The 26,213-nt window shown below is 39.9% G+C and overlaps 1 protein-coding gene across 1 annotated transcript in view; it reads right to left on the bottom strand.

The window, feature by feature from the left end:
• Positions 1-8,235: 8,235 nt before the first annotated feature.
• The window catches only part of npffr1l2 (neuropeptide FF receptor 1 like 2), a 38,522-nt gene continuing 20,544 nt past the window's right edge, over positions 8,236-26,213 (bottom strand). Inside the window, exons 2-4 of the mRNA XM_034596609.1 lie at positions 14,170-14,530; positions 9,315-9,414; positions 8,236-9,238 (exon numbers count right to left, since the gene is read on the bottom strand). Of these exons, the coding sequence (XP_034452500.1) occupies positions 8,236-9,238; positions 9,315-9,414; positions 14,170-14,512 (1,446 nt within the window). The 5' untranslated portion in view covers positions 14,513-14,530. The remainder of the gene's footprint in view (positions 9,239-9,314; positions 9,415-14,169; positions 14,531-26,213) is intronic.

Here is a 26,213-nt window from a genome sequence, read left to right as displayed (position 1 = left end):
TGTAGGGTGATTTCTTTTTAATTTCATTTTCCTGTATTTAAAATATAACTTACGCATCTTTGTACTGAGCTGAGAAATGTGGACATGTGATGCATCCATTGTATCCAGTAGAGAGAAACATTAAACAAACATTAAGTTACTGAAGTAAGCTACTATGAAAGTCACTTAAACCACTCGGTTCATAAGTGTCCAATCTAACATGTTCCCACTGATTACACTATTATGTTTATTCCTCTTTATTAAGAGTTCATTCTCATTCAAACAAAAACCTGTCTTTGCTTTTTGCTGCCTAGAAACAACATATATTCACAGAGCAATATGAACTCATTCAGAGCAGCTCACAGCAGATTGCGAGTTGTGGATTTAGAAAATACAGCTTAGTTAGCTTAATTAGTGTTACTGTAGATTCAAACAGCATTATTATCGTTCCAGTATGCAGACCTCTATAATAGACCGTTCAGTCCTCTGAATTGCATCTGCCACACAAAGAGCAGATGTCATAAATGTCCAAGATGTTTCTATAGTTTGAGATGAAACAGATGTTGTAGATGTTCCATGTTCCCACACTGCATAGTTTCAACTGCTATTGTGGATTTCAAATGATGTATCAGCCAACAAACAGGCAGGAAATTAAGGAATAAATCAGCTAAATAAGTAATCAGGGTAATACCTGTGGCATCAGGCTCTTTGAGGTTGTTTCATGCCAGAGCTCAAATACTAAACGTATTAAAGGTCTAGTGTGTAGGATTCATTGAGTGTCATCAGCAGAAATGGAATGGAATATTCATGATCATGTTTTAAATTAGTGTATATTCACCTGACACTGAAAACCATTGGGTTTTCCTTATCTTCCTCTGAGCCCTTTATAGGTACACAGTTCCCCACGGAGTCTGGTCACCCACTATGGAAAATCAAATAGAGCTTAAACCTTTTTAAATTCACCGGAAGGCCTCTAGGTTCTCCTTCACTCTTGGAAAGGGAGAAGTCAGGGCAATCTGCAACTTCACTGCTTGTGAGGTTTTCTAATCTGCAGGATTGTTCAAAGGGCCCCCGGTAAAAGGGTCCTGCATCAAACCATAATGAACATCCCCCGCCTCCTAAAATACAGAAACATGACATCAAACACATCATTAATGTCACTCTGTTGGTTACACTACTTAATTACATGAAAGGTAGATTTTAAAGTGCCCATGTTAAGCTTGTTGGGTTTTTCTTCCTTCCCACAGAAAGCACTGCACCTGAAACACCTTGTGTGAATAGCTTTTTACCATGACATGGTCAGATTACACAATTATATTACAACATATGCAATGTAACAGCAACAAAACAAAAACCTACCACTGTGGAATATCCTGCTCCAGTCTTGTTTACAAAGGTGGTTTGGTCTATCAGCTGGTTCCTCACTTTTAGTATCCGACTCATTACAGCACATGAATTCAACATTTCTAAATATTCCCTTTAAGATAAAATAAGATTGGATAAGAACATAGGATAAGATCATTTACAATAGGATGAGATTCAGATGCGGTAAGATATGAAAATATAAACTTTCTTGATCCCATGAAATTCAAAAATGTCACAGCAGCAGGTAGTCAATACGAGGTAGAGAAGGGAACATGTGAAAGTATTACATTTAATAAAATAGAAAATAAAAAAATGAATTAAATAAAAATGTTGAGAATATGTAAATATTATACACCTAGGGATAAATATTATTTGTAGAGAAAAGATATACTTGCGTAAAGTGTAGTGGCACAGGATGATTGCAGGATGTATACCGTATTTGTGTATTATGTGTAAGGAGATACTCAAATAAATGTAAACATATAATATGCATATATAGACTGTTTTATGTTATGCAATACGAATATGATGAGATAATACATAAATTGTGTGTAATTTCAGAGTAGTATACTGAATAGTATACTATATATAGTGTAACTATATCACAATATAAATTCACAATAGTAGACATTATGGTATGAATAAAAAATAGATAGCTACAATAGGAGGCATAGATATGGAATAATATAACTGGTACATTACACAAGATAGTTGGAAGTATTGTGCAAGAGGACACTAACTTTACGGCTACCTGCTTCAGTTTGAAATGGAAATTGAGATGTTCAAGGATAAAATGAGTTTGATATTAAATATTTAGTTCATTTCCTCCATCAGTATTTGCACATGTGTTATTCTCGAAACTGTACATCAGAACCTTGGCAATTGTTACCATGGATACAGTGGCGTTAACAGCTGATCAGGAAGCCTCTGGTTTAGGTGTCATTTCAGACACAGGAGTGGTTCACCAATTAGAGAGCCCACCTGTCGTTTAAATGTAAATAGAAGTGTCAATCTGTAAACTATCTATCCCAATTACAGATAAATATTCAATTTCATAGGCTAAACTTACTTAAAGGGAAGAATAAAAGTATAATCTATGTCTGGTAATCCCGCCGCTAACACACCCAGTACATCAATGTTAGTAACTCCCACAAGTAAAGAAGCGTAGATCAATGCAGACAGTCTGTGGTTCTGTGAACACATTGCTCCTACTTGTCAGGTTGGTTATGTTCGGCTCCAGCAGTTGACAAAGGTTTATCATTCCCTCTGATGAGAATCTATATCTTTCATTAAGATACTCATCAGAGTAGCTCAAATGGTTTTGTGGGTCTCTGAAGACCTTGGTCCTCCTCAGAGACTCTAACAATAACCATCCATTCCCAGCTCCACGGGATCCTCTAATAACGGTGGTCATGTTTCAAAGGAATTGATTGGTCAGTGGGCAGCACTTTTAAACAGGTTGATCTCTTAACTCCAATTTAACCTGCTCCGGACCAGGTTAGCCGTTCAGCATAAGTTACCATGGGGATTTACCCCGTTACGAAGTAAACGAGCTTCGCGGGACTTGAAACTAAACCTGATAAGCACAAATCCTGCTTCGTACTACAGGCCCGTGCACTGCCTCAGTATGTTAATATAACACAGAAACACATGCGCCTATAGGTGAAACATTTATTGGTAACATCCCACAACAGAAAGAAAACATACACTGCAGATAATGGACACATTACAAATGAAAACATGTTATAGATCACTTCATCCTTTGCAAAACACACACACATATATATATATATATATATATATATATATTGCTAGTGCATTATGTAACCACATATTTGTTTTTAATGATTTGCCGCTCATTCTTTTACTATGAAGAAGAGTTTAAAAGCGCAACCTTCCCTCAGGAGCAAAAATCACTTGAAATTCTAAATTTCTCATTTATTGTGATAAGTAGATTTGAATCTTCATAACATTTTTGGCCATATCACCCACCACAAATGCAGCTAAGAAAGAATCCAGTTTGAAATATCTTTTCAGTGAAAGTGACAGGTACGGGTGACACATCTGTCACCTATACTTGTCACTTACACCTGAAGTACAATCACACATCATTTGAGCGGAGGATGACATAAAACTGAAATACCTCCCCATCTACTGGATTGACTATCACAGATATCACAGCTCCACTAACATTGATCCAGCACACTGCCACATGGAATTCTATGTGCTGCTCGTCATTTATTACATCTATCAGAGTTAATAATTTACGTCATGGATAATCCACTTCGGCAGCATTTTTCCACTAATGGCTACCCTGGCAGGGCGACTCGTGAACGCCAAGGAGCTGTTGGAGTCACAGTTTAAAAATCATCTTCCATCAATCTTGCTTTGAGGTTACGGCTCATCTGAGCAGAGTTTTCCTTCTTCCATGCAAATTTCTCATAGTCCCATATTTCAATATAATAAAAGTTGAAGATGAAGATAAGAAAAAAAAAAAATCTTCAATTCAATAATATACTTATCTTTAACAGCTGATATGAGTCAAATTGTAGTACATGAATAGAAACAATCACTGGGTCAAAAGCTTAAAGGACAACATTCAGGACAATTTTATCATTGCAAGCCACAAACATACAGTAGCAACATGGTTCTCCTGAGGTGTCACCACAGAATTCTTTCACTGACAATAATGTGGAGCATCTGCTTGTGACATCAACACATTCAAGTGATTACAACAGCAAACAAGCATTGGGCTTTACCGAACAGGACAGAACTACACACTAGTGATAGTGATATCAAGGACAAGATTGACACGTTCAAGTTACACCACACCAGAGACTGCTTAGCAATAAAGATGGCACCAGAACACACCACCAAAGATTCCCACTTTAACATTCATGTGAAAGAAATCCTTCTGTTGTCACCTCCAGCTCTTTGGTTGTGGCGCTTGTAGATGTATCTGTACAACGCAGATTCTGTATGTTTGTGGATATATAACTCAGAATTGTGCTTTAGGTCTTTTGAATGATAGCAACTTTTTTACTCGCATACAAACACTGCACTGTATTTACTTGTAGACTAGCTTTGTTCTAAGTATATTCTCATCAGTTTTTTATTAAAATACTTTTGTTTACATCACAGTCATAAATAAAACTCTTCTTATATATACAATAACACAGTAGCCCATATTGACATGGCGGCCATTTTCCTGACATCATGCTCAGGGTGAGGAGCTCAAATACCGTTCTGAAGTTTTTGTTTGACTTATAAACCTGAGCTTCTCAGTAGCGTGATTGCAGAGGTAAATGGCTGCTGTGTAAATATGGTCTATATCTCAAGACAACAAAAGATTTGGAGCAGACAGTTACTAACTCTTGAACAGAAAACAAGAAAACACTAATAATATTGTTAATAGGAAAAATAAGAATTGATTTTCTATAAGTTAAGCATGCTTTATTTTCAATAACGTATGGCTTTTTAGAACACTTTATTTCAGCCAAGTGAACACCTGTGTCCCTCCACAGTGTTTTTGAATGTGTAGTGAATGTATTGAGATAGTAAGTTCACCGCCTGTCTGCCAACTGGCACAGTGCTGCAGACATAACACCTGAGACTACATTACGACTGACATATTTCCAGGGGAACAGTCGCCATGCCAACTCCCTATGTGTGTTCTTTAATCATAAACTATGCAGGTGTTTTATCAGGCACATTGAGTTCCCAAATGGTCCTCATTGTCTTTCTTCCAATTCAAACACAATGTTCTTGAGTATTGTTCTTATCCTGAAAATATTATCACATATTCTAATATTAATAATCCGAAACATCCAATAGTTGGCAAAAATGTGACTCACAAGACAGAGGTATGTAAAAGACATTGTCAAAATCAAAGCATCAATGGCCTTGCCCTTAGAATTGTTTTTAATGCTGAAAGCAAATGGTTTTACTTACTGAATAGTGCAACTTGATCTGTTAACTTTTGCAAAAACTGTGATTTTTACTGTATTTCTACAGTGATTATTTTACATTCTTGAGAAAACCTTCAACCCTATTCCGAACATTGAAGAGTGTGTCAACCTGTAGCGGTTGAGTCTATCTTATTAAGGCTGGATTGTCTCACCGTCTATTCTTATATAAACGGACAAACTTCTTTCACAGTGAGAGTTCCACAACTAAATGAAACTTTCTGTTCAATTCAACATGTATACCAACCTAGTAGTTGGGTGAAGGTGAGACAGTAAGCAGCTTTTGAACACTTAATGTGAACAACAGCGTGCAACACAATAAACGTCCACCTGGAGACTTTCAAACCAGGGCTGGGGAACCTCCAGCCAGTGATACTAGTCATAAACGCAAAAAGATTCTGGTGGCATTTTTTTTGACAAAAGAAAATAACATAGATTAGACTGACGTGTCCTTTGTGGTGATCCCTTCTGGCTGTATGGCTGTCAGGTCACAGCCAGGGCAGGCTAAAGAAAAGCAACACGTGGCTGTTACATGTGAAAGTGTAATTGCTGAAAACCATCATTGGCGGCTGTCAAGACATTTTTTCTTGAAGAAAATTATACTTGCTTGATTCTTGTTGTTGTGGGTTTGTATCCTCATTGTTGAATGCACTAATTGTAAGTCGCTTTGGATAAAAGCGTCAGCTAAATGAAAATGTAATAAAAGGAGAGGTATTTGCTGAATTATTTGTCAAGACTCTTTTCAGTAGTAATGGACACATTTTTTTTTTTTTGATGAATTAAAAGTTAAAAAGCCAGTGTGTCTGGTTTACAGAACACACTCACAGTGCTGATCAAGCCCAGTATAGGGCATCATTACAGCTGGAAACATGCAGCTAAACTGGGTGAGTTTGCAAAGACAAGCTCTTGAGGATGAACGCTCTTCAGCCGTAACACTTTACTGAATGTCACATTTTTTGTTTGATTTAATATGAAGAGAGAGTACTGAGGTTGTAGCTCATCACTTTGGGATTGATAAATTAAGTTTTGCTTTGTCTTACTTACGCACCGGACGACTTGAGTACTTAAGTGTCTGTGATTTTGATAAATCAGTCATCAAGGCGGAGGGTATAGACTGCTGGATATTGAGGTATTTGACTATTAGTTATGTGGTTGTCCATTTGCAATGTTGTGGAGGTACGTGTTATTGTTTGAAGGCACAGTTTTTCAGTAAAAGCTTGACGTGTAATATTACAGTTTTTATTATTATTTTGCTATAGAAGTATTAACTATATGATTGTTTTTTACAGTTCCATTACCAATCTACCTGTACAATAGTAACGGAGGTAGATAGTTGTAATGTAGCTGCAAGAGTGGTAAAGACAGCATGGTGGAAATAATAACAAATTACATGTCTGTGAAATGGTATCATCTAAATACTTTAGGGCCAATTAACCTTTTGGTATGAAGAGAAAGGCTGAATAAGGTGAGGTCATGGATAGACAAAGACGTTTGTAGACGTATGTTTTGGTTGCACTCATAACTGCAGACTGAGGTCACCATTCAGAGCATTTTGTAATGATTGTTATGGTTTATGCTCAAGTATTATGAATGAAACATAGTCCTATCGTCGGCTGAGCTTTTCGTCCTTGAGTATGGGGTGCAAATGAATCCGGATAATCCTGTGTCTCTGTGCAGGAACAATTTCATTAGATAGTATTCCCGGGTGATAATAAGTTCAGCTGAGTTTTCTTCATACTATGGTACAAATCTGGTGGCTGTGTGCATCTGAGTGGTTTAAACACAAACATCTTTCGACATAACTTGTTCCCACAAGATTATAACTTGTGTGCACGAGATAAAAAAAATTCAGGGGCTCTGTAGTATTGGAATTGCAAATCCTGGTAATTCACTTTTGACTTTGCCATTAACAATTTAATAACTGTTAAAATAACTTCATATTTGATGATAACACACATACATTTTTTACTTCATAGGGTTCAAACTTAGCCTACTGCTTACATTCATTTCTATACTTCAAATAAAAGCAATACACAAAAGTAAGGACACATGCCACCACTACATTCACCCCATCCAATCTGGGGCTTTTGTAGCTACTTCCAAAACTCCTGGCTATAAATCTTGTTGTGTGAACTGGCAACTCCATGTTACAGAATGAACACACACCATGTTTAGTAGTGTGCTGAACAAATTGCAGGAAATTATACATAGTCCTCCAAAGATCATCCAGGGTCCATTCATCTTGTGGTGCAGTAAAATGTGATGCAAATCAAATATAATAAATAAATAAAATCAGCGAAAAAGATACCAAGTACATTTATGTTGTAGTAGTCAGCCTGAATACAGGCTGGATTATTGTAGAACACTTGTTAAACTCTACAATGGTTTGACCTTTAAAAAGGTTCCTTTGGCCTGTTCACTCATTTTGCTAACAGGTAGAGGAGAGCAGTAATGAGGGCCTTCATTTATGTTAATGCATTTAAGTTGCAGATTTGTAGCTTTCTCAAACTGAACTTGGCACTTGAAGCTCTTAGCTTTAACATACTAACAAATCAAGTGTTGGATTTTCGTAGTTTCACGAGGCTTGTATTTCAGTGCCCTCTTTGGACTGTACTTGAAAGCCGACAGTGGTAAGGGTGAATAAAATGTTGTGCTAACCTTTAGAAATATTGGGCCAGACGACCATAACCTTAATGGACATAGTGGCACCTCTCGTGAAGCCATTTAAGATGTTCCAGATTGGCAGAGCAAGGGAATTAGTAATTATTATTAGTAAGTGTTCACGTTAAAGTTGATGCACTGCCTTGAACTACGATTGTGATTTGTTGCCATAATTTCAACCAGTGATATCACATAATTTATAGTTGCCTCTACAACATAACATTGTTTTGTTCATTTTAGTTTTTTTTTGTTTAGCGGTGTGACTTTAGTTTTCCCACGCGTGATACACTGTCACTGCCAGTGAACTGACCCTCTCTGACTCTTCATTACTGCCTTTCTTGGGTAAAGGTACCATTTCTAATCCTCGATTTGAAAGACTTCTCTCTGACTGGACCATCTCACACTGCCCTCTTGCACTCCTGTTCACCTCTGCTGTGTCATTCAGCTTGTTGTCATTATGGACTCGATTTCTCTGCCCCAACACGAGCTGGTTGTGATTGCTATTGGCATCTCTGAAGTCCAGGCCCCCACAGGGTGCCAGCCCAGACCTTCCTTTCCTGTCCCACCTGGAGACCCTCCTCCCCATCTGGCACTGCATGAAGCAACAGAAGGGCCTGGACTTGCACACGGCCTGGAAGCCTCTCCTAAAGTTTTCATTGTAGTAGCCATAGATGATGGGGTTGATGCTGGAGTTGGAGAAAGCCAGCCAGTGAGCGAAGGGGAAGATGTAGCTGGTCAGAAGGTCAAGCTGGTCCCTGTTCAAGCCTGCATAGTCTGTCATCATCATCAGGGTCCAGAGGGGCAACCAGGACAGCATGAACAGCAGCGCCACCAGGGTGAGCATCTTTATCACCTTGATCTTTTTCTGTGATATCATTGGCTGGCCACCCCTTCTACCTACCACCTGGACTGCATTGTCAAGCTGTGGCTCTCTGTTTGCAACCATGGAGGAACACAGTTTGACTCCGATGCTTGCGTACATCAGGGTGATGACGGTGAGGGGCACCAGGTAGACGTGAGCGAACAGAACTGCCGTGTAGACCTTTCTCATCAGTGGGTTGTCAAAGTTTTCATAGCAGCTGTACACAGGGAGCATGTGGTTGAAGTCGTCATTGTACACCAAGTAGTGGAAAGGAAACTTCTCCACTGTCAGTGCCATAGCAGCTGGACACATGATCACCACTGCCAATACCCAGATAAAGACGATGGCGGCCTTGGCTACAAGTACAGTTGGCTTGGGTTGTAGAGGGTACACTATACAGCGAAACCTGCCATGGATGAAAAAAGCATTACCTTAGCAACAATTCTAACTGATGTCAAGTATCAGCCTGAGAACTCACTAACCTTTCCACAGCAATGGCCACCAGGGTAAAAACTGATGCAGACACAGACACGCCCTGCACAAAGCCGCTCATCTTGCACATGGTGTTGGAAAAGGGCCAGCCTGTTGAAAAAAAAGTGACAAATGCTGAATAGAGTGGTACTCAGGATGAAAGCTAATGCAGTGAAATTACAGTCACTTTAAGCATTTTTGCAGGCCAATTCTGTGTTGTTTTTATTTACTGTCACAGCTCTCATAGGGAAGCATTTAGCTAATATTTCCCTGAGGAGTTGGCAGAGGGAAAATAACTACAATAACCTACAATAGCAAAAAAAATTGTAAATATTGAACGTGGTGGTTAGAAAACGACACATAAATAAACAAGCCACTGCCTCATAACAGGTATGCTATATGATCTGTAAGACAGCCAAGGAACCCCTACATGATAAAAAATATTCTGGGACCCCCCCCCCCCCCCCCCCTTACACAGTATGTCCCTTACTATAATATGACATAGCCGTACATGTCTACTTAATTATGTGAAGGAGAAAACACAAGAGAAATGTCTTAGAAAGATTTTTGACATGTATAACAAAATACATGTAATGGACGAATAATAATAATATATAGTGGACAAATCTGGAGATACTTTTCCCAGACCCCTGGAAGTGTGTCAGAGGTTCGAGGACACCCACCACTGCTTTAAGGAACTAGTGCAGTGCTTTTAAAACTTTAAGTTGTAAAGGTCAGCTAAGTGCACTTTATATGCACAGTAAATGTGTTAGGGAGGACAGATAATCTGCTCTTGTTACCTGCATATATTATAATCTGTGCATATTTATCTGTCAGAAGCCTTAAATTATAAGGATAAGGGATTGGATCTCCATCTGTATTTGTTTATTGTATGTATTATTGTGTATATATTTCTTTCTTTATATCCGAATGTTATAAATGGGGGGAAGTGACGTCTGGACGAGGGTTGTTTTGTTTGTGCGGGCCGGTGAGCGACCAGCGAAGTTCGGTGAAACGGCGGACCTGAGGACCTACAAAGGATTATTTCTAAATAAACTGGATTATTGCCTGGGTGAAACTTTCAGGGAGTACCGTGAGGACCGGACCCTTTTTCTGGGCGGTCAGAGGTGGTTAGAATAACGTGGACTATTTGTATATTACTGTTTGCGGCAATCTCACCACACCACAGCTGCTTAAACTTTGCTTTGGGACGTTTTGGGGGATTTAGGGCTATAAAAAGGGACAAACTATTTCGTTTGATGAACTGAGGGACTGTATGAACCTGGGGTTTGGGGGAAATATTGATGTATGTGATTTGTTTGAAGTTGAGTGGTTGTGTTCACTTTCCCGTCTTTGTTTGCGGGCACACGTCCAGGTGCCACGTGTGTATAATTAGATTTATTGAAAATACAGATTATTGAATGCAACATTCTGGGTTAACTTAGTTATTATATATATTCTATCATATGTTGTGGGGCCAGATGACAAGGTTATCGATCCTGTAAAGTAATATTCGTTTATTGTAAGATGGTCCGTGGGCGGTCGCCCGTACACAGCGTGACAGATTCACCCGTGCTCCTTTAGAATAGCGTATGTAATTTTCCCCTTACATTCTAAGCAAGGTGAATTGTTACAAAGTCTCAACTGTGCAATATTCATCTGTCAGTGTCAACGGTTCATGTGCAATCCATTCACTGAACATATTCTCACGCATAATAAATGTTTATATTCCTTACACTTAGGTATTGCACGTTACTTATTACTTGCTGATGTCTTTTTGACTCTTGCTGCTGTAATACTGCAAATTTCCCCATTGTGGGACTCATAAAGGACTTCTTATCTTATCTTGTTGTGAACCTGCCTGTTTGGAATGGGTTGTTTGTGTGGCGTGTGAGGGTAGTATGGATTTCTCGTACCTAGCTGTATAAATGTTTATAATACTCATTGGTTATGTTAGATCAGTTCTAATATTATAGCAGTAGCCAGTCAGATTAGCCTCAGTGTATCCTCAGGTTGGGCTTCTTTACGTTATTGCGATTTAAAAGGCTGAAACGCCTGATGATGCCAAGGTACAATTGAAGATTATTATTATTTTCATTATAACAACCAGTCTGACATAGTTCAAATGTGAATTTCTCAACAAAAATCTAAATTGGTACAACACAACTCAAAAAATTGAGTAAAGGGACTTTGGTATTACCCTTTTCCCAAAAGGTAGAAATACACAAACACACCAGAGCTATTTAGAAGCTACCTTTTGTGTTGTAATGCGTTTGTGGGTTTTAGCAGTCAGCTGTTGTCCCCTCTATCTTCTTAGTACTGTGTATTGGCACTAAAGCATTCAATGGTACGGAGTAGTGGACGGTACCGGCTTACTTTCATCGCTGCTGCTACAATAAAGAGCCGGTAAGAGCTAATAACTGCAGGCTAAACTCTTATTGTAACAAATACACACACTGCTTGTGTATATGTCACCCAGTTGTACATCAGTTCAGTCAAGACCACTTTCGTCAAAGAAATCTTCATTTTTATCTGCATAAGTTACATTGGCGGTATGGCTCTGATCTGGGACCTCCCTGCCCTTCCACGTGCATACGTGGAAGGGCATACGTGGAAGGGCTAAGACAGAGAGAACACACCTCTCTGTCCTTCCATGTGCCTACATGGACAGCTTAAGACAGGCAGAGCCGCAGCAAGACCCCCCAAAACTCGCATACCAGGCAAACCTCCCTGGCACGTGGAACAGCCAGTAAGAGGAGCTGCTTTGCTCAACAAGGAAGTCAGTTAGTGAGTCAACTTAATTTACACAGTTGCAATAGCTAGAGAGTTGGTAGGAAAGTTGAAGAAATACATTTTTTCAATTAAAGCTGCAAGCAGAGATGGTCGCACTCCCCACGGGATTTCTGCAGCTGCAATGTAGTTGCTGGAGGTTGGTTGACATGGCTTGGTATGAGTTATGCATTTACACAGTGCATGAAGGAGTTACATGTTTCCTCCTGTTGAGGCGGGCATCTTGTTGCTAGGAGATGGTGCTATGATTGTGTATTTGTTATGTAATTTGGTCACGTCAGGTCAACAAAAATGTTAAGTCTTTTGCAGATTGGAGACTGTAGTCAAATTGGTGGAGAAAATGCGCTTTATTAACTAGGTGTGAGAGATGGATAAGGAGTAGAAGTGCAAAAAAAGGAAAATAAGTGTAAGTCAAAAGCAGTAAAGTATGAAAGTGAGTTGAGTCTTTGTGTGACCACTGTTTTTCAGGCAAGGAGGTTGGACGTCCCTGTGGGCAGTCATACTGTGTTCTTCTCTTCTGGAGGAGAAGTAGTGATTTTGCAATGTTTAATGTGTAACCTAACATCTAAAGGGCGCAGTTGCATATTCTATCTCCAACATGACCCATTCACTGTATGGAAAACCAAATGATAAAACAATCCGCAGTGCCAGGCATATATGTTTTTTGTCAGGTTAAAAGCAGTTTGTTGGGATGAACAGCAACTCATACTATGACCTGCAGGCACTAACCAGATACTATGACCTGCAGGCACTAACCAGATACTATGACCTGCAGCTCACCTAGCCTCACATTTGGCTAGGTGAGGCCTGGGGTCAGGCCAGTGATGTCCGTTACACTACTGTATGTAACATTGTGGGGAAATCCAAGAATAAGGCTGGTGGCATTAAGTAGATAGTGCAGTGCTTATTCTAAACCTGCCTGTTAGGAATAATCTGTTCTGTTGTCCTGTGTTAATGTTTCTTCAGAATTATTCCTTGTCTTTAGTGAGTCCTCCTCAAACAGTTTTACAATATACTGTCCCTTTTTATTGTTTGTGTGCTGGATGTTGTGTGCAGAGCTTTTTATAAATGAGTCAATGGTGCAGAATGAAGTTAGAAAAGTTTGTGTTCATCCTACCTGGTTAATCTGCAGGGAAGATTTTAGTTAAATCTACCTAAAATAAAGGTGAATTTGCATGTCGGCTATTTCAACTGACACAATCATCAGACCCAAGTTCACAACTTAAAAAAGCTCTGTAATTTTGCTTAGTATAAAGAATTACTGCAATAAAATTAATGTTTTGCTTTTACTTAGAAGAAAATTTGCTTAAATGGAAGTGATGCAATTAATGTTGTTGCCATAACGGAGATCTTCATTAGTAATGAATGTATTTTGCTTGTCCCACTCGGCACTGCTCTATCCCCGGACAATTTACAATACACATGCCAAGTGTGAGGCCGATAAGATGAACGGTTTGTGAGAAACACACAGATAGACAGACAGATGTTTGTGGAATTAGTAGGTAGATATAATAACTGCTTGCTCAACATGTCTGAGGCACAAACAATCTCCAAAAATCTCCAAATGTCACAGAAATGTAGTTTCATGACAAAAAAAAGGTCTCAATAACTTCCTATAAGTGCACATTGTTATTACTGTTAACTCTGAGTTCACAGTGCATGTGTTGAGGACTATTTTCCAGGTCTGTATTAAATGCAGCAGGTCCGTGTGTTTTGGAGTGAGTCCACGTAAGCTAGAGTGTATCGGTGTGACTCAGCCGTGTGTTTTTAATAGCTGCAGTTGAATGAGGATGGCTGCGGCTACAAAAGTAATACTTGTAAGTAGGATCAACTCAGTTGTGTTTGTGAATTTAATTGGGATTTGCTGAAAGTCAGTGTCCCTTTCTAGGAAAATGTTATTCGTGAGAGCATCCTGAAGCGAGAATAAGACATTTTTAGATTAAAAAACACAGGCTGTCACAACTCACCACATTCTCCATTCTGTAACCAGGCTGACTGCACAGCCATAGCCTCCTATTCAATAATGAGACTGTATGGTGCTATGGAAGAGATGATGACCTATGGCAGGGTATTCACCTGTGATGAGATTGTCCACCAGTGTTGTAGGAATGCAGAAGATGCCCACCAGCAGGTCACTGATAGCCAGGTTGAGGATGAAGAGGTTCGTAACCGTGCGCATATGACGGTTTTCCAGTACAATCAGACACACCAGGATGTTCCCAACCATGCACAGCAGGAAGATGAAGAAGTAGGCCACAATGTAGCTGGCAGCCACATAGAGAGAGTGCTGATAATAGGGGGAAAATGTAATGTTGGTGACATTGGTGAAACCATCTATGCTTATGTTTGTAAGGGCTTCTGTGGTGGCTGATTCCTCCAACTCCATTCCTTCCTCGCCAAGGTTGCCCAGTATCTCCATCGTTTGAGTGACACAACACTGTGAAACAGAAAGAGAAGAGATTATTTCAGCGTAGTGGTTAGCACTGTCCCCTCAAAACAAGCTGATTCTTCAACGACACCGTTCAGAGTGGTCTGATCACACATAGTCAGCGCTTAGTTCAGGTCTGAACGAACCCAAATACGTCCCGAGATCCGATCACTTAGACCACATTCAGAGGAGGTCTGGGACACATGGCCACATTCTTTTAATTTTTAGAACGTGAATGCGTCCTGGGCGACAAATGAAGGACCGCCTACTCAAATGACGTCCTCTGACATAGGGCCGGCCTGAATCTCAGCCATATTTAGCCTTCTCAGTACATAGTGATAAGAGAAAATACGTCTCTGTGCTGCTGAATTTTAATTTGCATTTGGGTCGCTATGCTCGTCATCCCTGGCTCCATACTGACGCTGACAGGGTTTCTGAAAAATGAAAGCTATGTGCTAGTCTTTAAAAGATTAACTGATTCCTGGCTAATGAGCCAGTAATGCCCTGTGTGTCTCTACAAACTGTCTCAGCTTTGCCTTTTAGCTTTTTAATGTAATAATGTAATAAGTCATAGTGCTGGTGAGCTGAGAGGGACGTAGTTCAACTGCAGCAGTGTACTTTCTATGGTCACGGAGGCAGACAATATTAGCCTGGTTGCTGCCCTAAAGGGATAGTTCACCGAAAAATTTAAATTCACTCATTATCTACTCACCACTATGCAGATGGAGGGGTGGGTGAGGTGTTTGAGTCCACAACACACTTGTGGAGTCTCAGGGGTAAAGAGCATTGCAGCCGAATCCAATACATTTGAAGTCAATTGCGACCTCTTCTTCAGATGTAATAAAACAGAAAAAACATAAAACGCTTCCATACTGCTTGTGTGGTGTCATCCAAGCGTCCGGAAGCCCCGACATTCATATTCGACTCGAAAAGACGTCATTTACGCTGGTTTTCGGCCTGAATGTCCTCTGATAGCGTCCTCGGTGGTGCATTTACGTACCTTCGGGCACATCATCGTGTGGCTACGTCCGCTAGTATTGCCACCTCCAGTAGTGGACATTAAGTCTTAAATAACAGTGTAAATGACATTGTTTCGAGTTGAATATGCAAATATAAATTCAGCAGCACAGAGACGTATTTTCTCTTATCACTATGTACTGAGAAGGCTAAGTATGGCTGAGAAGATCATGGGCAGAAGAAGTTAGTGAACAAACTTCACTATCCTCTGACGTGTGAGATGTAAAGACAGTATTAATGATGCACCCGACAGTATTAATGATGCACATCTTGATGGATGTAATCAGTTTATCAGGACTCTGAATAGTAAGAATCAGTTAAGTTTCAAAAATCCTCTAGCTAGCAGCAGGCATAAAGGACTCATCAGATCTAATACAAAGATACAAAAACAGCCGTAAAGCTAAGGTTGAGTATCGTTATGGCACAAAACAGCCAACAATAAGAACAGTTTTTTTATATCACTAAAGCCAATATTATTGAAATATTAACATATTAACTGTGAACAGTTTAAAGTATACTTAACTTACATATACAAATATGAATAAGTGCAGATCCACTCTACAGTCTGGAAATTCAGCAAAATACTAAAGATACAAAATTGTAAAGACCACTTATTTAGAATTGTATTGTAAGAAATGTATTTATCACATTTTGTATTTTCAGTTATTCAATACAGTTTTGATGTCTTAAAATAACGGCAGGTAATCCCAATAGAAGCAATACAAATGTTTATTTTCTACACACATAATGTACAAACACAGAAGCAGTGAAGCGAGTCAGTTGAGTAATTAGACTTCAGCATAGTATTGGGGTCAAACATGTCAACATAATTACTGTAGGCAGCAGAAAACTACTCAACAATAAACTGCTATCACTGGATGAGAGGAGAAGTGAAGAGGAGCACATCTTCCATCAGAAACACTAATGTTGTGTTGCTTCAACAAAAGGGGAGTGAAACACAATTTATACCTCCTAACACTTGTTCTCTATTAAAACATTTACAAAGGTGTTGCTGTGGTGCAGATGCCTGATGTTGTGTGTGTTTCGACACAGGCGTCAGGAACATCTCTATTTTCAGGTGAATGCAGTGAGCCAAGGGGCTGCATCTACCAAGGGGCAGCGAGACATTTGACAACCCTGATGGGAATTATCAAGAAATGTCAGCCCATGTGGAGAGCAAATGCTTCCAGCATCATTCATATTTATCATCTCTTCCTCCAACTGCCCCCCACCCCCTAATCTCCCCTCTTCTTTTTCTTCTGTGCTGTGCACGAGCATGAACGCTCCAGTGTTGTGTGGCCTGATCTGCGCCACCTTTTCAGAACCAGAGCTGTGTGAGAATCTTCGATTTATTATCAACACACACAAATAGGACAGCAAGAAGTATTCACTGAGTCTGACAAAAGGTGTACTGGTTTAGAATTTCATATTGAAGGTCAAAGCACTTCATTATCACATGTCCATGCAGTGTCTCCCTTTAACTACACAGGAAGACAATACATCGGGAGAACAACATACACATATGGTCAAATTAAAACACACCTGTCTTTCACTGCTGTCCCAGCATGAACACACATTTTCAACAGCAGGAGAGGAGAGGACAACAGTGGCTGGGGACTACATGTCTGCTTTAAATTTCTCTCAAATACCAACCATGAAATAATCGTTTTTATCATTCATTAAAATCCTTTTTGAAAAATCTAACCCCTCTCTGCTCTGCTGACGTTAAGTTCAGTGAACTCGTTAGTACCCCTCTGTTAGAAATGTACTATCTCCCAGCCTGGACTGACCCTTTTGAATAGTGCTAAAGATTAATAATAGCCTATCAGCCCCAGCAAATGCAGGAAAAAAATCACCCCTTTAGCAGAGACCTAAATGAAAACAGCTTCTCAGACAGGCTCAATTCCTTAGGCAAATCATTCCAGACCCTTGGGGCCCTGATGGCAAACGCTCTGTCCCCCCTATAGTTTTCAGCCTAGATTCAGGAAGTGACAGAAGACCCTTACCCAAAGATCGCAAGCTGCACTGAGGTAAATAGGGAATGATGGGATCATGGATATAGCCGGGCCATGAAGATCTTAATAATGAATTAACATTTTTAAATCAATCCCAATCAAAGTGGGAGCCGATGTGAGAATAATAAAAAAGGTGTGATGTGATCATATGCATGTATCTGTCTAGAAACATCTCTTACAACAGAACTAACTTGAATTGTCTATCTGCATGAAATCAACATTAAACCAATAACAAAAGAAGTGAACTATTGAAGAGGAAAAACCGTTGAGTCACCACAAGAAACATTTCTCTCAAAGTTTTATTTTTCCTTCCTAAGTTACAACAGCAAGCATTTAATGATAGGAAATAGTTTATCTCAAATTCATTTCATTGGAGTCATTCCAGGCTACTGTGCCTTGGTGGCCAATTTGAATGTCATTCTGGAGGCTGTTCACGCAACAGAAAGTCAAGAAGGAAAATGCTTTGCACATGTTATACACAGTAACTTGTTGTTTATTGTTTCACAAGAGCAAATTGTCCTTCTTCTGAGCAGCTGCTGAGGCAAGGATAAAAAGAGATTGTTGTCCAGATAGTATTAACACCTCCTGGTTCACCACCTCCTGGTTCACCATGTGGAGGTGCTCTCCTCTTTAACCGTCGGATAAACGTCTTCATCCTCACAATTCTCTACTTGCACAATGTAGTGTGACTTACTTCCACTTTCCACACTGCCCGTGGGTTCACTTCCTGTCAACGCCAGACTGTTACTATAAACACTGAAAATGTTATCCTTGTAATTTTGATCAATAGCAGTACCATATCAGTTATTCACAATAGTATAGATTAAAACAATATTAAAATCATTTAAGATAACTACACTTAATCAATGATGACAATATAATTATCATGTAAACTATAATGTAACAACTGTAGCGTATATGGTTTTATACATTCAATTATTATCCACTTTTTATTAAATATTAACAAATTAGTATAGGGAATGTGGAATACACCAGTTATTCATTACCGTGTTGTAAATTCTGACTTTCTGTTTAACAGAAGCACACTCTACAAGGCCCTAGCAGGGCCTCTCCCTGACCTCATTTGCTCCAGGTTGAAGAAGCATACAAAAACTTTGACCCCCTATGTAGGCTTTTGGTCTGCACTATGGGAATGTCTGCAGATAAACTATTGGTTGTCTCCCACTTTGGACCTGTGCAAGCTGGTAGACCCTTACCAACAGCCCCCAGTGACAGCATGTCACATAAGCCATCATCAAGATGCTCCACAACTCCCTTTACTCCCCCTGGAGGATTACAGGCTTGAACAGAGCCTACAAGGATGCTCCTTTGTCCTAAGTCTGCATGATGAGCTTCACATAAAGTCTTATTTGAGACAGCTCAGAAAATTAAAGAGGCAAACCAAAACTGACCTAATCCAGGTTCAGAGAGGCTTGCCCTGTTCGGGGCCTATTCTTCGACAACTTATCTGGCTGAGAGAATCTTAATAGGCACGACACCAACGGCTGAAATGAAGAGGGGACTAGAGATGGAGATGGAAGCAGCGATTGAGAATGACAAGTTGAAAAACAAACTACTCCCCCTGTGGCCCTGTGATACACCCTCATGTCCCTTGGCTTGCATCCTCACCCGACAGCAGCATGTTTGACCCTCTTGAGCACCCACTTTTTGGTTTGTGCCAATGTGCCATGCTTTGTGGATTGTAAATTAATTTGTATGAAGGTTGGCTCACCTGTCTTGAAGTCGCAGCATGCCTACTACTGGGAATTTCAAGGACAGCTTCTCCTTTAAGGCTTGGAGTGGTGTGGTTTTTATTTATTTTTTTGGTGAAAAGGATCTACAGGGAGCCTTAAGTGCTGTCACAAATAAGACAGACAGGTAAATATAAATTTAATCAACATTAACATTTGTTTCTGCCATATGTAACTCAGTTTAAATGATGTGAGCTGCAATATTGTGAGTTATTAAAAGTCCATGAGGATGTGGTGACAGTTCAGTTTAAATGTCCCTCTACACCGCAACCGAAACATTTCATAGTCTCCGTCGTCGCGAAAACTACGTAGTTAAAGCTGTCGGTGTTGAAGTTAAAGGTGAGGTTTAACAGACACCATCTTTACCTGGGACATGATGTGTCCGTACCGGGACAGCTCTTTTGCCAACACTTCCTTTTTAATGAACGAGGGAGCATGAGAGGGACTAACTAGCGGGAGAACCGGAGTGAACGCCTCGTGAATCACGAGCCCTGATTCCACCACGTCCCGCACTTTATCCGGACTATCCAGAAAAATCACTTTGGCTCCATTCATGCCGACTTGACAGCCACCCGCCACCCGCCCGACCGCGTACCCTGCCTCCTCCACCGAGCGGCTCACTGCCGGCACCAGCTTGACTGCGTGACGGCGAGTGAGCTTCACAAACTGCTTCACCCACCTCCACCACCGGCATGCTGCCCCACCTCTAAGCCGGTAGCCCCACTACCGAACACCATCACACCCGAAACACCGATAGATTCACGTGTGAGATTCAGCGTGAGAAAAACAAATAAAGAGAGAAAGAAAGAAAAGTTCAAGAAGTCGCTCACACCACAACCAGCTCACACTCACACACGCCACGGACAGAGAGAGAGCGAGAGAGAGAGAGAGACATAGAATATGTCCACTTCAAAGGAATCATAGAACTAAAGATCTTAAAGCATGATGTTGATCGATCTCCTATGTTGGTTGCCCCTTGTCAATAAACCATATAAAAGAGGAAGAAGAAGTAAGATAGAAAATAGATGCTGTATGTCCCAATGGCCACTCATTGGAGGATCGATTTACTAGAAGTTATTATAGAGGAGATTGAGGAGGACACTAGAGAGGAAGTTGAAGAGACTGGAGACAAAGAGGAAAAAATAGAGACGATTATAGAGCTTGAAGTATTATTGACTCCATTTCAATAATTGACTATTTCCATAATTCTGTGCGAAATGTATAAGATAATTCACCCCCAATTTTGTTAAATTGGTTCAGCTACAAAAGCACAAGAGTAATAATTGTTTTGTTTCACAGGGAAGTGAATCAGAGCAGGCGAGTGCAGGTGGTTTCCAAGAAGCCCCACAGAGAGAAAGAGAAGCCAGAGCTGCAGTGGAGGTGGACTTGAAGCAAGAACAAGCTCAAACAACCAGTCTGTGACAGGAGATTCAGCACATGAAGGCACAAAGGGAGCAGGCAAAGAACTGCAAACTCCAGAGGTGTGATGAGGCTGGAGTCTCCCAGCAGCAGATGGACGGAGAAGAACTGATCCGTCTAACTCAGGAAAACCAACGTCTGGCTTCTGAGAACAAGAAGCTACAAGATGAACTTGAGGATGCTCTAGAGTTTGGTGAAGACACTATCATCATCCTGAATCAGAAGACAGAAAAAAATCACAAACTAGCTTCTGAGAAGAAGAAGCTACAATATGAACTTCAGGATGCTCTACGTGAGAAAGACCTTGCTCATCAGACTGTCATCTCCCAGCACCATGAGGACACAGATAAACTGGACCAGCTGACTCTGGAAAATCACCAACTGGATTCTGAGATCAAGAAGCTACGAAGTGAACTTCAGGATGCTCTACATGACAAAGACCTTGCTCATCCGGCGTCCTTCTCCGAGCAGCATAAGAAAACAGATAATGTGATCCGCCTGTGTCGGAAAATTCACAAATTGGCTTCTGAGAAGAAGAGGCTACAATGTGAACTTGAGGATGCTCTACATGAGAAAGACCTTGCTCATCAGGCTGCCATCTCCCAGCAGCCTTAGGACACAGATAAAGTGGACCAGCTGACTCTGGAAAATCACCAACTGGCTTCTGAGAACAAGGAGCTACAAGGTGAACTTGAGGATGCTCGACATGAGAAAGACCTTGCTCATCAGGCTGCCATCTCCCAACACAATAAGGACAGATAAACTGGACCAGCTGACTCTGGAAAATTACCAACTGGATTCTGAGATCAAGATGCTACAAGGTGAACTTGAGGATGCTCTACGTGAGAAAGACCTTGCTCATCAGGCTGTCATCTCCCAGCAGCAGGAGGAACTGGACCTGCTGACTCTGGAAAATCACAAATTGGCTTCTAAGAACAAGAAGCTACAATATGAACTTCAGGATTCTCTACGCGAGAACGACATTGCTCATCAGGCTGTTATCTCCCAGCACCACGAGGACACAGATAAACTGGACCAGCTGACTCTGGAAAATCACCAACTGGATTCTGAGATCAAGATGCTACAAGGTGAACTTGAGGATGCTCTACGTGAGAAAGACTTTGCTCATCAGGCTGCGATATCCCAGCAGGAGGAGGAACTGGACCTGCTGACTCTGGAAAATCACCTACTTTTTTCTGAAAACAAGACGCTACAAAGTGAACATGAGGATGCTCTACGTGAGAAAGACCTTGCTCATCAGGCTGTCATCTCCAAGCAGCATGAGGACACAGATAAACTGGACTAACTGACTCAGGAAAATCACCAACTGGATTCTGAGATCAAGGAGCTACAAGGTGAACTTGAGGATGCTCTACATGAGAAAGACCTTGCTCATCAGGCTGCCATCTCCCAGCACAATAAGGACACAGATAAACTGGACCAGCTGACTCTGGGAAATCACAAATTGGCTTCTGAGATCAGGAGGCTACAATATGAACTTCAGGATGCTCTACATGAGAAAGACCTTGCTCATCAGGCTGTCATCTCCCAGCACCATGAGGACACAGATAAACTGGACCAGCTGACTCAGGAAATTCACCAACTGGCTTCTGAGAACAAGAAGCTACAAGGTGAACTTGAGGATGCTCTAGGTGAGAGTCAGCTCACTCGAAGGTACAGCCAGAAAGACAGAGAAGCTCGCAGCAGACTCGAGAAAGAACTGAAGAAGGAGAAAGCCTTCATCTCTAAGAATCAAGCTACGATTGCTAAGCTCCAATATATGGTCGATAAGTTCAAAGCACAACAGTCAGAGAGCAAGACAAGACAGGCCCAACTTGAAAATGCCCTAAAACAGGAAAAGATACAAAGGGCTGTCTTGGAGGAGCGAAGCAAACACACTGCCTCTGCCTTTGAAAAAGAAAGGAAGAGAGCTGCTGAAATTGGTTCTGCTCTTGAAAAAGAAAGGGCCACAAGATGTACATGTCTTCCGCTTAAAGGAGTTATGATCAAGCAAGTAAAAAAATTGGAGAAGCGGCAGAGTTTGTTTCCGAACCTCCTTGAAGCTACAAGAGCAGTCAAACCTTCAGCGCACATTACGACCATTAAATTGAGCTCAAGCTGAATGAGATGATACTTTTAACCCTTGTGTTGTTCCTGAACTGAAAAGAACATTTAAGGAGCCAGGAATGATGGAACAAAAATCTAAAGACAGCACTGCACCGGACTCAAACCATACAAAAAGTTGTAATATTGTAGTGTCAGCAGTGGACATAAAATTCCACAAAAAACAATGCACGTACACATTCAGTAAAAGCTGTATCTGTAGAAAGTCTCATTATTGAAGTAAAAAAATTGTTTAATCTCAGGTTTGAAGTCAAAATAAATATTGTCAAACAGAAGAGAGAGAGGGAAAGGAAAAGAAAAGGAAGGTTTACAGAGTTATCTGAGCTGGAGCTGCACATCATTGGAAACACAGCACTGCAGGTGAACCCTGCAGTGCCTAGGTGAGCCTGACGGCATCCATCAGGACCGGACACACCGGACCAGGTTCACACAAAATGTTTTGAATCATATTGAGGTTCAGGTCCCGCACAGTGAGTACATAAGGGGCTCTGCATCCACAGACCCGGGAGAATTGTGCACCGTGTGGTGTGGTTGCATCTCCTGAGCCATCTCTCGTCTCAGAACAGTAATAAAATTTCAATATAGAATTAACAGGCTGTAAAACCCTAGATCATGTGACACATTCAATAGGTAAACACCAGTGTGTAAAACCTAAAGATGGGTGACTTTTTTTGTGACCAAATATTCTCCTCTTCAACATGTTCATGTGTTTAAAAAAATATATAATATGGATTGAATCTTATAAAGTCTTATATAATAAGAATAATAAAACATTACGGCAATTTAAATCTTATTATACAACTGAAGAATTAAAAATAATTTACCAATAACTGATTATTTTACAGTTTTTAAAGTGTGCGTAGATTCTGTTCTTACATAAGAACAAGTCCCAAATAAGAAGACGTTGGTGTATCACATCTTCGTAAAAAGTGCAGAAGTGGTTTTAAGAAGAAATTTCTTCTAGTGAATGGTAAATGGGGAATAAGGCCCATTGTTTCATGAGAAACTACTTACCCCCTATGAATGGCACACTGATGTCACCACCACCTTGCAGTCGACCACTACCAGCCATTTCCTCCTCCACAAAAGAGTCTGTGTGGTTATTTTGTCTGACAATGGGTGAATTAGGCAAATTATTAATTTCACCATAATCAATAATGGGAAATAAAAGTTGTTGCACAACATGTTTTCTTACTTGAAGAGTAAAACAATTTATTGATCTATGTAATATTCTAAGACTGGTGTTTACTTTACTTCTGATAAAATCAATATGAGACCGAAAAGAAAGTTCAGAAACAATCCAATGTTCCAAGTATTCAAATTTATCAACTTGATTAAGTAGAGACCATCAGTAAAATGAAGAGCCAATTTAGTAGAAGTAGAAGTTTAAGACTATGTTGGATACCAAAAAACATACTGCAAGACTTATGTTATTTAAAACAATATTATTATTTAAAAACCATCTCTGAACTGCAGAAAACTGTGATTGGAGAGAGCATTGAATTTAAATTACATTAGAATCAGTTTTACAAATAGTCATCTGCATACAAATGAACAAAGTAATTAGAACAAACTAATTACATATTTATGAATGAAGATCAATGAAGATCATTCATAAATATAGAAAAACGTAAAGGACCTAATATAGATCCTTGTGGTATACCCTTTTTAACAGATAAATAATTTGATTGCTTGTGGTTATGAAAGTTAGAATTAAACCAAAATAACACTTGTTGTGAAACCGGAAAAGGAGATAAAATATAAAAATCATTGATCTACTGGGATTATTGATTAAAAATTAATTTCTCAAGTATTTGATGATGTGCCAAAAGATTTAGTATTTCGTTATTTGTTAAACATATACTGAGTTATAGTTTAACAATATGCTCCACGCTTGTCATTTTAACCCAGGCTGCTTTTCTTAAATAACATGTAACCTAAAATTACAACTTTATTCTTGTATTTTACAACTTTTTCTCGAAAAATTACTAGTTTATTCCTGTAAAAATTAACTCTATTTTCGTAATATTATGACTTTTTTCTCGTAGAATTATGACTATTCTTGTAATATATCGACTTTCTCATACTTGCAAGAAAAAAAGTAAGAACAAACCTGATTGTACAAATGGTTCTTGCATGAGGCCCATTGTTGAAAGAGAGAGTCCAACCAAGTGCAAACAAATGCTGTGGGTTTTTTAGGTTACTATAGTCCAGATGTAACATGTACAGTTAATTCTAAAGGCTAAATAACATCTTACATTTTGAAATTCATTGTTCATTACTATTCACTCACTTACTGAGCATTGTTTGATCTGCATTGCTCTTAGTTTCCCTTCAGCCGGGGAGATACGACTGTAGAATAACCATGGGCACCAATCATGTTATTGACAGTGCCTTTCCTTACCTTACATCAGGCACATTTTCATTAAATTCAAAACCAGTGTCACTCTGCAAGCAAATGTACAATACTAGTCATCCAGTGTGATAGATATTCCCGCTGTTATTGAGCAGTTCATTTCCTTTGGCTGCTCATTGTAGAAGCTCATACATCCAAACTAATTCAGTGCTATAATCAATTAATAAAATAAGAATTGAGAAACGGCGCCGTGATTAAAGCTTATTTAGAGCCAGTTGTATCAACAGTGCCAGTGTCCTGGTCTTTCTTCTTTGCTGTGTACTCAGCCACTTGATTACTGCCGCTTGTAGATGGCTCACGATGTATAGCTTTGTGCCGGACAAAGAGAGAGCAGAGAGAAATCTTTTCTCTCAGGGGACTGCATGTTCAGACAATGGACTAATCATCCAATCAGCTCAATGTGGTGGCTTTCCATTAGACAGTCTTTGCTGCTATATCTGGAAGAAGAAAAAAAGTGTATATATAAAAACAACGTTCTTGAACAAAACTGATTTCCAATGATCGTCTAAAATAAAAGGCACTGAAAATATTTCTATGAATCACCAGTGCTCTTTCAAAAGACAATACAATTCACCTCACAATGTGTCCCATTATGTGGACATGGCCAGCCTCATTTAAAGTACATGTCACATGATAAATGTAATGCGACTGCATCGCATTTCAGTCTATAGGAGCCATTGTTGTATGTATATAGTCACAACAGCTTATAGACATTTTTCAATGTGTACTGTGCTTGTTATTATCCACAATGGTAGCACCTAAAGGCATGATGCGGAGACAGACTAATTCCAGCTCTCCCTCAGGAACTTAGAGATGTCAAATGCGGAAAGAAAACCTCAGGCATGTCATTACAAGAGAACTGACAGACTAAATGTCTCTACTGCTGAGAAAGACAATTTATAAATTAGACAATTAAAACACTGCAAGATAAGATAAAGTAGCAATGTTGT

Source organism: Hippoglossus hippoglossus, chromosome 9, assembly GCF_009819705.1.
Source record: "Hippoglossus hippoglossus isolate fHipHip1 chromosome 9, fHipHip1.pri, whole genome shotgun sequence".
NCBI classification, from domain to species: Eukaryota; Metazoa; Chordata; class Actinopteri; order Pleuronectiformes; family Pleuronectidae; genus Hippoglossus; species Hippoglossus hippoglossus.
Note: the sequence above shows the minus strand (reverse complement) of the source record. Positions and strands in the feature narration are given on the sequence as shown.